This window comes from Morone saxatilis, unplaced genomic scaffold (assembly GCF_004916995.1).
Source record: "Morone saxatilis isolate NCDOM2014 unplaced genomic scaffold, NCSU_SB_2.0 Contig8, whole genome shotgun sequence".
NCBI lineage: Eukaryota > Metazoa > Chordata > Actinopteri > Moronidae > Morone > Morone saxatilis.
Window position 1 is genome coordinate 20,259,822 of NW_023340257.1, and position 11,573 is coordinate 20,271,394.

Below are 11,573 nucleotides of genomic sequence, written 5' to 3' on the forward strand. Positions count from 1 at the left end.
GTTTCTGTGCCTCCACCAGCTTTGCTTGTTTGTGCTGAATCACAGATTGAAGCCAAAATCAAGAATGACTTATACAAATGTATGTATTTATATATAAGTATATTAAAAAGGACAAATATGGGCAACTTGAATGTGTGAATTTATAGTTGGGGTTGGACATTATTGGGTCAGCGATGAGTAATTTATGAGAAACATCAGCATTACAAAGCAACATCAATATCAGGCCAATGTCATTTAACGGCTTAAATTTAGCTTTGTGTGTAATAGTACTTTTGTCATCTTTTTGTAGGGTAGAATCTCATAAAAAATAGCAGAAAAGGCATTAATGTTTTATGGTAAATATGTATCTTTTAGCTGGAACTGATGATGCTACAATCACTGACTAATGGCAACACGCAAGAACAATAATTTAATAATATCTTTATGAGGAGGCTCATTATGGCCTTAGTATGTAAAAATACTAAGTATTGAATATTTTCCAGAATCTTATTTTAATTTAAAAAAAAAGTTAAATATTCAGTGAAGTGATGGATAAGTAAATATCTTAATTAACCATCATTACCTCCAAAGCAAGGGGCATTTTAAAAAAGTGAATAAAAATGATCCTTCTAATCAATAAGATTTCATTTATCAAATTAAGTTACATTTTCAAATACTGAAACAGTAGAGCACCTTTTATTTATTATTTTTAGAATACCCAAGCTAAATTATTATTTAATATTATCTCAGCTCAATATTTCATACGTAAATGTGTGTTCCTAATCTATTTTCGATGTATTTATGAGTGAGTTTAGGTTACTCATCTAAATAAATATGAATTAATAAAAATAAAAAAAAGAATTTATTAAAGATTTAATTCCAGAAATAACCTTTTATACCTTGTTACTTTATCATTTCCCTTTTGGGCATGTCTATTAAAAAAAGTAAGAAAGTAGTCACCCTGCATATATGAAGAATAAAGAACAACTTTTCGACAGCCAGGTTGTGAAAAATCTCTACCTGGTGATGAGCCACTAATAGTTTCTTACTTTCTAATAAGGTATTAAGTCTAATAAATAAAAATATTAAACAAGTGTCACTGGTTTCTAATGAGTCATCTTCTGTTATAAATGTCAATTTGTCATTAATAAACTTAAGTAAGCAGTTATAAATGTTAGTTAACGCAAGTAATGAAATATTCTTTTTTTAATTATTTTTTTATTGATTCACAGTTGCAGTAAACAATACATCCAAAGAGTCACGTTTTAATTTTTCTATAGTTTAAAAGGTACATGAATAGTTAATAGGATCTGATCCAGATGCCCTGCAGCTGTTTTCCACAGGTTATTTTGGGAGTAGACAACAACAACAACAACAACTTGGCATTAAGCTTTATATCCATCAAATATCATGCATTTTATACGATTTTAACGCCGAGAAGCTTTATAAAAAATGTGCAGCACCGGATCCGGATCAATATGTCCAAAAAAAAAGAAAAACCCAGTATCAAAGTCATTTTATTATAAGTTCATGAGAGCGGCAGCAGTGGGCCGTGACGTTAATCCGTGACGCAGGTTCGCCCTCCATCAGCAGCCGAGCCCGCTGGCAGAAAACAGCACCAAGAAAACGGAGCGAGCCCGCACGATTCATGGAAAATATGTAGTTAGCTCGCACAGTGCAGCCTATTTCGACAAAAAGGGGGGGTTTAGTGGAAGCTGGTAAGTCACATTTCTTGACGCACGTTTTTGGCGAATCGCTTGCTTTGATTTATTCTGCTTTGGAGTTTAGCTTTAGCCGAGGAGCTAACATTAGCCTAGCCGCAAAATGACGACGGCGATGATGGCGGATGGATCCCGTTATTTTACAACCCTGATTCGTATCGTTGTGTTTTAGTATGCGGTTTGCTTTTGGCCTTTGTGTTTTTAGCTCACGGGTGTGAAATGGTGCACTGAGCTCCCGACGGGCTCCACTTTGAGCTCGGTGTCTAAAAGGTAATAAAAAAAAAAAAGGTCGTGTTGGCAAATGGAAGGTGAAGCTGATGAAGTACGCTTCGTGTTCGTCCGAAAAATCCAACCGTGGAAGTAGCGGTTGTAATGGACAACCCGGAATATCGAACGAGAACCTCACTTCAGTTTTTGGATCGAAATGATGCCAGTAGCTTTTAACGCTGAATTGTGACTTTTGCATTTTATAGCGACATTGACATCGTTATCACTTCCGAGTATATTTTCATCGTATTTTAGAGAAAAACTCTTGACTTAATCGCACCAGTATCAATCGCTAGCCTGCTAGCTAGCATGCTAACCAATCTCTCTCTCTTTCTCTCTCTCCCTCTCTCTCTCCAAGTTACCATGGGTGGCCATGATGATGAAGATATGTCGTATGTTGTAAATAAACAGAAACAAGAGGAAGAGCTGAAGAACAAGCTGAATGACAGCAGCCACTGGTGCGACCAGGAGTCAACTGGTAACAATGCCAAGTGGCTCAAAGAAGGCCAGAACCAGCTGCGGAAAGTGTCCGAGAACCAGCAGGACCAGGACCACAACTGCAATATCAGCCAGAATGGGAACAAGGAAGACTTCCCCCAACAGACCACCACTCAGGAAGAACAACAGGGAAACGAGGAGCAGACCAAGTCTCCCAAAATAGCAATGACCCCGGGTCTCAGTCAGGAGGAGTCCAAGAACATCCTTAATGAGCCGCTACTCATCGACACTCTGGAGTCTACAGAAGAGAAGGAGAAGGAGAGAGAGGAAGATGGCAAAGAGAAGGAGAAGACATCGGAGGATGATGAAGAGACATCGGGCGGTACCAGAGGAGTGGCAGAAGAACCGAGCGACGTGGAGACTCAGAGGGAGGCCAGTGTTGTGGGGAGAAATCCCTGCCTCCTCTTCTCCAACATGAACGGGTCGCCAAATGAGGAAGAGTCCAGCTGGCCTGCAGTGTCTCAGGACAACACGGCCGACAGCTCTCCCAATGGCAACAGAGGTAAAGAGAAGTACATAGAGTTGACTTTTAGGCCTCACATGGATGGTAGGAGACAACAGGCGTTTGAATACTTAAAAAATGCTGCACCAGCTTTATAGATGGAGAAGACATGGTGAAAACAAGAAAAACTACGGATATACAGAGCATTGAGGAGATGAGTCGATCGGATAAAGCACTTAACGGTAGTCCCTCATTAGGCAATTTGCAAGCAGTACACATTAATGGTTTCTAACACACTATAATGTAGTTGTGTTCATGAGCACACAAAAGTGGAGGATGCTGTATAATCGAAGAATGAATGACGATAAAGTAAAACACAGTAGTAATATCAAATATGCCTTCGCAGGAGGAGTTATAATTGTGAGAGATACTGTATATTACTAAAAAGTTTAAAATGTCCTTACAGCTATACATAAGAGTGTGTTATACACTTTTTGTCAAGTGGTTGAATACTGCTTATAAATGGTAAAAGGGTTAAAGTAAGATGTTAACAGACCTGGCATGTATGGTAGATTAACTTGTCTGTGCTGCAAATCTTTCTCTTTATTTGTTGTGGGCATTGATTGTACTCGTTTCTTTCAGATTTAAGATTAAAGTCCTTTTTGGCCTAAAGAATGAGCCCAAGGCCCTTAAGTACACTCAGTAATCTTAAAACAAATTGAAGCTAAATCAGGAATGTTTTCTAATGAATATATTGTTATTATATTGATCTTATATTGGAGTGGGATTCAACACTAAATCCTGTGTATTAGTAGTCAGGTGGTGATGCCAGTGCAGTCTGTATTCAGTTCTGTTTAAGTATATAGAGACGTACAGTAGTTAAATATAGCAAAGTAGTTCATAATCTAATCTCGCTGTCTGTTGTTGACGGTGACGTTTTGCAGAATCTTTGTTTTGTCCTCTTCCTACATGGTCAGAGTGTTTCAAACAGAAACATTTGTCCTTTCCTCTGTTTCCACGTTGCCTTCTGCCTTTCAGAGTCCTTTTGGGATTCCAGTGCTTTTGAGACAGACACTGACCTGCCTTCAGGATGGATGAGGGTGCGAGATACATCGGGCACATACTACTGGCACATCCCCACAGGCACCACCCAGTGGGAGCCTCCTTCACCCCTGGGTAAAGTCGGTGACTCCATGATGTCCTCGACGATGTCCCTGGAGACTACACCCTGTGAGGAGCCTGAGGTGAGGTCTAACATGCATTTTGCTTGGATAGAAGAAGCAATGGCATGTAAATATGTAGAGTCTCATATCTTGTGTTGAATTTGCCAGGAATCCTGGGCTCAGCTTTCCAGCACAGATGAAGGAGCTGGTGAAGGGGAACTGTGGAGGGTAAGTCGTGGCAGGAATGTAATTGAGTGTGCTCAAAATACATGGCAGATGAGTTTGTAAATATTTTCACATTTTGGCGACAACAAGTCGTTTTGGATTCATTCTGAGCATATTCACTCAGCTATATTAATCGAATCTGAATGGATATAACTTTAAATCCCCCGCTCTCCCAATGCTGAAAATCATTATTATAATATATATAATATTAGAACAAGTGAATGTTGTCTGTCAAGTTAACAACCTCTAATTGGGATAAGTTTAAATTTCCATTGTGAACTGTGTTCTGTGTCTTCAGGAGGAGGGAGAGGTTGCATCTGATCAAAGTCTGAAGGAGTTTGAAGGAGCAACTCTACGCTATGCATCCATCAACCTGAAGTATGTGCAGTTCAAGCTCTTTGATGAGTTAGTATTTAGTACACCTGTTTTTATTCTCTTAATGTTGCTTATCCTGATCTCTTTCTCTCTCTTGTCATTGCAGTTACAATTGCTCCCAGTCGGAGGAAGAAGAGAAGCTCGCTCCACTCTGCACAGATTTAGAAACTAAGGTAAATCCGTGTTTTATCTTGGATTTATCCACTGTGTTGAGAGTTAATTAGGGTCTTAAAACCAGGATGAGTGTGAAGAATACTCTTATTGTTACTGAGACAAAAGACTGATTCAGAACTGATCCATGACGCTGCACAGTGGCTAAAAACTAAAACATTGAGAATACTTTAAATGTTTTTCCAAATGTGTTATTATTCGTTATTTTCTCCAACTTGGACATATGGATAAGTGTATTACAATTGGCCTTTTTATACTTTTTGGACACGTTGAGTAGTAAATAATGACTTTTTTTATTGTTGCATTTGCATGTTTGTAGCCAAGCAATTTTTTTTTTTTCACATATGGAGTAACCAACACAACTAAATGAGTATCAAAGGAGGGAAAAAGGTAGCATTAACAGCTGGGAAATACTGCCTGCTGCTTTCTTTTATTTCAGCACCCATAATAACCGGTTAGAGCAAAACTGACTGCTTAAGCAACGTGTCTCAAGTCAACATTATACCAGCAAATACACCTTTCATTACAGTTTCAATGTTTATATCTGTAGAATGTGTCACAGACAGTAAAACAATATTGTTTTTAACTTAACACCTTCTGTACCAGTTTCAGATTAAAAGCCCTCTAGCCTTTCTGTGGTCAGCATCCATTTGTTATCAAGGCTTTTATTGAATTGTATTTATCAAAGGCAAACTCAGCTTGTGTAGTTCCTCCCTTTCCTAACTTTATTGTTCTTCACCTTCCCTGTGCAGTCTTCTTCTGTGCTAATGTGGTGCTGCGTCTTTGTTCTGTCAGTGTTTTGCAGTGCGTTCTCTGGGCTGGGTTGAGATGTCTGAGGAGGACATGGCACCCGGCAAGAGCAGTGTTGCTGTCAACAACTGCATCAGGCAGCTCTCTTATCACAAACACAACCTTCATGACACCGCTGGTATCTGGGGAGAGGTGAGGAGACTCAGACATCTTTCTGACAATTCCTGGAATGTACTTTAATGTAGATGCATTTGAAAAATGCTGTTTATTTGTCAAAATCACATTACTACTGCCATTGAGAAGATGTGAATGTATTTTTAGGTACATTAAAGCTGTTAATAAAAGTTCCTATGGCTGTGTACTAATACATGCATACATATCTTAACTTAATAGCACACAAATTACTGATAGCTGAAATGTTTTAAGCTGCTCATACTAAGAGTATGTGTCTGGACAGGGTAAGGACATGCTGATGGTCCTGAAGAACGACACTATGAACTTGATCGACCCACTGGGCCAGACTCTGCTTCATGCTCAGCCAATTGGCAGCATCCGTGTTTGGGGTGTTGGCAGAGACAACGGGAGGTCAGTATTTACATTACAAAGCCAAAATGAAGATGGCAGAACTGCACGATTTATTTATCTAACTTATTAGATTTGTTTTAAACAAGCCATGCTTTAGAAAGACTTTGTTTGATCACCGGTCAGTTGTATTTCTTTTGTGATTGTAAAACATGTTTCTAGTGAGCTCACTTACAATTTTGCTCACAATTAACCGACCTGTGAGTTTGTCTTGTAATAGTTGCATTATTATTAATTTACAGTGTTAGATATTCTTCCAGACTTAGGACAGACAACCTTTTCTCACTCATTTGGACGTTCTGCCATTATCCTGTTCAGTCTGCATTGAGTGGTTGATTCCCCTTTAAAATAATGTACAGCCTCCTGTAGTCATTACTCATTTGTGACTCAGAGCCTTGGCGTTCCTTAAGAAATCTGTCATGATGAGCACATAGTACTCTTGTTCTTGTGTGTGCTCTTTTTTTTATTGTATGCTGCTGCCCTCTGCTGGATAGTTGAGAACATTGCAGACAAAGATAAACCTGACTGTTTCTCCCTGCTTCCCGTCTCACTGAATTCTAACAATGGTGTTTTTTCTTTCATGCTGCATTTTCCGTCATGAACAGGGAAAGGTATACATCAATGATTATTATTTTAATATTTAGTTCTATAAAATTATTGTTTTGTGCTGTTCTTAGCCTTCTTGTCTACTACTTTATTTGCACTTAAGCATATATTTTTTCAAATTGACTCACACAGTTTTGCTGTATTAATATGCGAATGTGGCCTTTTCCATCTAATTTCACCTGCAGGGATTTTGCTTATGTGGCTCGAGACAACCTGACCCAAGTACTGAAGTGTCATGTTTTCCGCTGTGACTCACCTGCCAAGAACATAGCCACCAGCTTACATGAGATGTGCTCAAAGGTCAGCTACTGTTTGATTTAATTTAGTTTCCCTGTTAATTTGGTGCAGTTTCTTGGCTCACAGTCGACCATGGATTTCTAACTTGAAATTCTATTTCTGTTTTCTTCTCATGATTTGACTGAAGATAATGATGGAGAGAAAGGCGACCAAACCAGGGGTGAGCAGGCTCAACTCTGACCCGAATAACCCTGTGGTCATCCCTGTTGAAGGTAAAGCTGAAGTACCTTTAGGACCTTCCACACTTTTTATATCCTTAAAAGTGTGGATACAGTCACTTAATATTTCCTCCTCTCCTTACAGAGTTTCCTGCTCCAAAAAATGAACTCTTCCAGCACTTCCATGTTTATTATCTTGGTTGTGAGGCTGTGGCTAAGCCAGTTGGTAAGGAAACACCTTCAAATATGAAGTAGTTTATTTAAACATTAAATATATTGAATATGCTTTTTATGTTCCAATTAAGATTGTTCTATAGTAAGGTTGATGTATTGTCATGTTTTCTGTGTGTATTGATAGGTATGGATATAATCAATGACCAACTAGAGGCAGCAGTGAATCGCAAAGATAGAAATGAGTGGACTCCTGTCTCTGTGAATGTCGCACCGGCCACCCTCACAATACTCTCAAAACAGGTAACAGACAACGAACTGAACATGACATAGACACTCGAGAAGGTGATATGGTGATTTTAATTGAAGGGCTAAAGTTTCATCGTGATGATAAAAGTACAAAAAGAAACAAACAATTTAGTTTGTCTTCCTCCTTTTTTTTTAAGATTTGTGAATTGAACTATTCAGTATTTCAGTTATGCTTTTTTTTTTTTTGACATTTTTATTTCTAACCCCAGAATGAGGAGGTGCTGTCAGAGTGCAGGGTGCGCTTCCTGTCTTTCATGGGTGTGGGGAAGGACGTCCACACCTTCGCTTTCATCATGGCGGAGGGTCCCCAAGATTTCACCTGCCACATGTTCTGGTGCGAACCCAACGCTGCCAGTCTGAGTGAGGCTGTACAGGCTGCCTGCATGGTGAGTCGTAAACAAACACATGACATCCATCTGTCCTCGCTGGACCTTTCTTATATGCGCACGCCAGTGTTTGAGTTTTGCGTCTGTAAACACCATTTCTAACACGTGTTTTCTTTTTATAGCTTCGCTACCAGAAATGTTTGGATGCGCGTCCGCCCAGTCTAGCCTCCTGCCTGCCCACTCCTCCTGCTGACTCGGTGGCTCGACGGGTGAAAAAGGGGGTGCAGAGTCTGCTAGGCAGCTTTAAGAGCTACAGGTCAGGCTCCCAATCCCCCTGAGTTGGAATGAAGATGATCCACAGTCCATTAAACACAAGGTCCATCACCACAGCCCCTTTCTCAATCTCACTCCTCCTCCTCCTCTCATCCTTCTACCACAGTTTCGCCTTACGACCGTTTCACTTGTCTAGTCACTAGTCTAGTGTGTGGAGTAGTTTGTGGGGAAAATGTGTGTCTGAAAAGATTGCATATATTTCCTTTTTTTTTTTTTTTTGGCTGTTACTTTATACAACAATTTTAAACTCCCATCTTTAAACAGATGAATCCCTGGCATCTGTATTGTCTTTGCTGGGATTCTTTCTGTGAGTCTTAACTATTTTTGTGTTTTAACAGAAACAAATGCTATGAATGTTGGATATGGATGTAATATATTTTACATGCTGACGCTAGAATTTGCTTGAAAAAGACGTTGCTAGATCCTCTCCCAGAAATGGTCTCGTTCCCTTATTCTCCTCAGTGCAATTCTCATCTCTAACGCTCCTCTTTTTCTACTTTTAACGAAGGTACTGTAACACAGTCGTTGTCAGTTGGTGTCTAGTATCCTAATATTGATTTTCTAAAACATCATTGCACCCCTCTCTCTACCACCTTAGGTTGTAATACAAGCGCTGTAGGCGTCTCAGTAGTGTGCCACGTAGTTCTATGTCCCCGACCCTCCCGAACAATGTATTTTAGTCTTCCAAAGAACTGTATGGTCATCTGTCACATAGTGAGCAACCACTGATTTGAGTGTAGTGTGTTTCTCATACATTCTGCATGAACATTTGCAAGTTCAGTGCTAGTGTGCAATAATCAGATGTTCCTGTATGGTGTGGTGATACGATGGCTGCCATGTGATTATTGGTTCACTTTAATGAGAGAGTCTAGCTAGATGAGTGCGAGGCTAATGGAACAACAGAGCCATGTTGAAAATCATTATTGTGTGATAGAAATAATAGTAATAAAAAATACAAACTCTGGGTTTTCACACAGCCGTTTACCACCAACAACTACTGAATAGTACTGTAGAAACTCACCACAAGCTGCATGTTTTGATAGCTTAGAGTTCTTGCTGCTTGCAGCGGTTTAGTGCTTAAGACCCATCAATGTATCCTGTAAATTCTTACTGTGTTTCTGTATGGTAAGAGGAGGCTGGAGTTGTTGTTTCATGTTTCATAGGCATGTCACTCTAGTTAGTGTCAGTGTTTATCATAAGCTAGCAGTAGAAAGTTAGACTCCCTGTCAGTTACTTCAGACTGAAAAGATGAGAGCAGGTTAATGTTTGTATTTACAGTTTGTGTATATGGGAAACCTAGAGATGCATTCTCCAGTGTTTTTTATTTTATTTTTCTTTCCATGGTCACATTTTGAGATGTGTGGGCCCCGGCCACTCCACTTAATGTATTTTTTTTTATTGTTTTCACACACTACAATGTACACAATTTAAGATGCTTTTCACATTAGCTCTTTAGATTTACTTTTTATAAAGAACACACTAATTAGCCAAGTTGAATTTTATCTTTATGTGTCTGTCAGTGATCAATACTGTATGTAGCACAATAGTAATAGTCATCTCTAATATTAAAGATGCAGTTTGTAAGATTTGTTTGACCTCTGCAGGGCATTTGTTTGTTTGGAGACATTGGTAGCTACTTAAGAGATATCCTCAGGCTATCTGACTCCACTGCATAAAGATACAAATATGTCTACAAAAAAAGACAGAACCACATCAGAATGTGTCTTCTTACAAATTAAAGATTATTTTAGAGCAAATATTGTTATTCAGTAAAATTACAATTAAATATTGTGAAAAGGAATGTATACACGTATAACAAATACAACTGTGTATTTACAAAAACAAGAAATACACCTAAACCGTGATTGACTATATCATGGTGATACTAAAAAGTGAGACTTTATGTCAAATAACTGGTGCAGAATGATCTCTGGTCTCATTTACCTGCCATCAGCATTGAATTGTTCACTACTTCAGAATTAGTTTTTATCTTTTAACTTTCTAGATGTCTCATCTTTGATATTTTTTCTACATTGCAAAAAGCTGAAATCTGACGTGTCCTCAAAACAGTGCTGAAAGAAGTTTGGTACTTGTAAAATATATAGCCACAAAAATATATAATATTTGAAACAAATGGATTAAAAATGAATCCCATGTGATTATAGAGAAGTGTGACACTGTTTTCAGACAGATTTCCAACTGTAAAGCTGTCATGGAGTCTGTTCTGCTGTCTGACCTCACTGAACGACCTTGTCAGCCGATTTTGAAAGCAAAGCAGTGCTTTGTGATGACTGGCCTTTCTCAAACTTTCATTTATAGATTCCTATAGATTTAGATTTTTAACATTTTAGAAGTTATCAAACACTCAAACTCTTACCAACTGCTTCTTTATATGTGTAAAATATAACACTAATAAAAATTAGACTACATTGACTCATGTTACTGCCTTGTCACTCATGTGTCACTTGGAACTATTTTGCTTTTTCTCCTTCAAAGTTTGATGTGTCCAGTCAGTGGCAACACTAAAGCCAGACGAGTTAAAGAACATTAGCAGATTAATTTATTTCTGTTCATGTAAATTAGGTGTATAAAATGTATGTATATAAAAGTCACTGCACAATAAATGTGAACATATCATAACTGTTTATCTTGTGGTCTTTCAATACCTCGGTTGTGTGAAGCCAAGTGCGTCTGATTGTCTTCCAAAGGGCAGGTCTGGATCCTCGAGCCTGAAAATGTCCCCTTTGGTGTGTGGTTGTGGAGGCATGGACATTTTTTCCTTCCATTTTCTATTAATGGCTTTATCTGTCATTCCCAGCATTTCCATTAAAATGTAAAAGAAGCCCCACACAACCTGTCTGGGCTTTTTGCATATGCATTAAACCTGCTGACACTGGTTTTATCATACGTATTGACAGACCAGCTGCACAGTGTGTGCGAACTAAAAGAAAAAAGTAATTCGCAACCCACCCTTGAGTCACCTGTTCAGTTCATATCAGCACTGCTGCCCCCACCTGGTGAGTTCAAAAGGATGGGGAGAACAGCTTATTGTTTCCCTAAGAGATGGCTTTTAAAGATGAAAGGTGCACATCAAGTGGAATCCACAGCAGCTGCAGACTGGTAATAATTGGCTTCAACATCTCCACACAAATATCAGGACTGCCCTGCCAGCGGGATCCCGCAGCAGTGGGACAGATCAA

General features: G+C 38.9%; 2 protein-coding genes across 3 annotated transcripts in view; both read left to right on the forward strand.

Moving 5' to 3' along the window:
* LOC118341309 (integrin-linked protein kinase) overlaps positions 1-131 on the forward strand; it is a gene marked incomplete in the record, with an annotated part of 14,826 nt that extends 14,695 nt beyond the window's left edge. Inside the window, 1 exon segment of the mRNA XM_035679532.1 lies at positions 1-131.
* A 1,330-nt stretch (positions 132-1,461) lies between these two features.
* Positions 1,462-11,013, forward strand: apbb1 (amyloid beta (A4) precursor protein-binding, family B, member 1 (Fe65)). Of its 2 annotated transcripts, XM_035679529.1 has the most exons (15): positions 1,462-1,697; positions 2,326-2,967; positions 3,946-4,151; positions 4,239-4,298; positions 4,594-4,673; positions 4,777-4,843; positions 5,637-5,783; positions 6,049-6,176; positions 6,779-6,784; positions 6,965-7,079; positions 7,204-7,288; positions 7,380-7,460; positions 7,593-7,708; positions 7,924-8,100; positions 8,223-11,013. In XM_035679529.1, exons 2-15 carry the CDS (start codon positions 2,331-2,333, stop codon positions 8,376-8,378), a joined length of 2,061 nt encoding a protein of 686 aa, XP_035535422.1. In that variant the 5' UTR covers positions 1,462-1,697; positions 2,326-2,330; the 3' UTR covers positions 8,379-11,013. The 2 variants fall into 2 exon arrangements, with proteins under 2 accessions (XP_035535422.1, XP_035535423.1); XM_035679530.1 differs by lacking the exon at positions 6,779-6,784 and having other exon boundaries at positions 1,466-1,697; positions 8,223-8,378.
* The last annotated feature ends 560 nt before the right edge of the window (positions 11,014-11,573 follow it).

Bases quoted from the DNA above. Each gene is read 5' to 3' on its own strand.
- apbb1 (XM_035679529.1), top strand. From the start codon at position 2,331: ATGGGTGGCCATGATGATGAAGATATGTCGTATGTTGTAAATAAACAG. The intron at 5,784-6,048 runs GTGAGGAGACTC...GTGTCTGGACAG, and splicing joins CCGCTGGTATCTGGGGAGAG to GGTAAGGACATGCTGATGGT. The intron at 7,080-7,203 runs GTCAGCTACTGT...ATTTGACTGAAG, and splicing joins TACATGAGATGTGCTCAAAG to ATAATGATGGAGAGAAAGGC.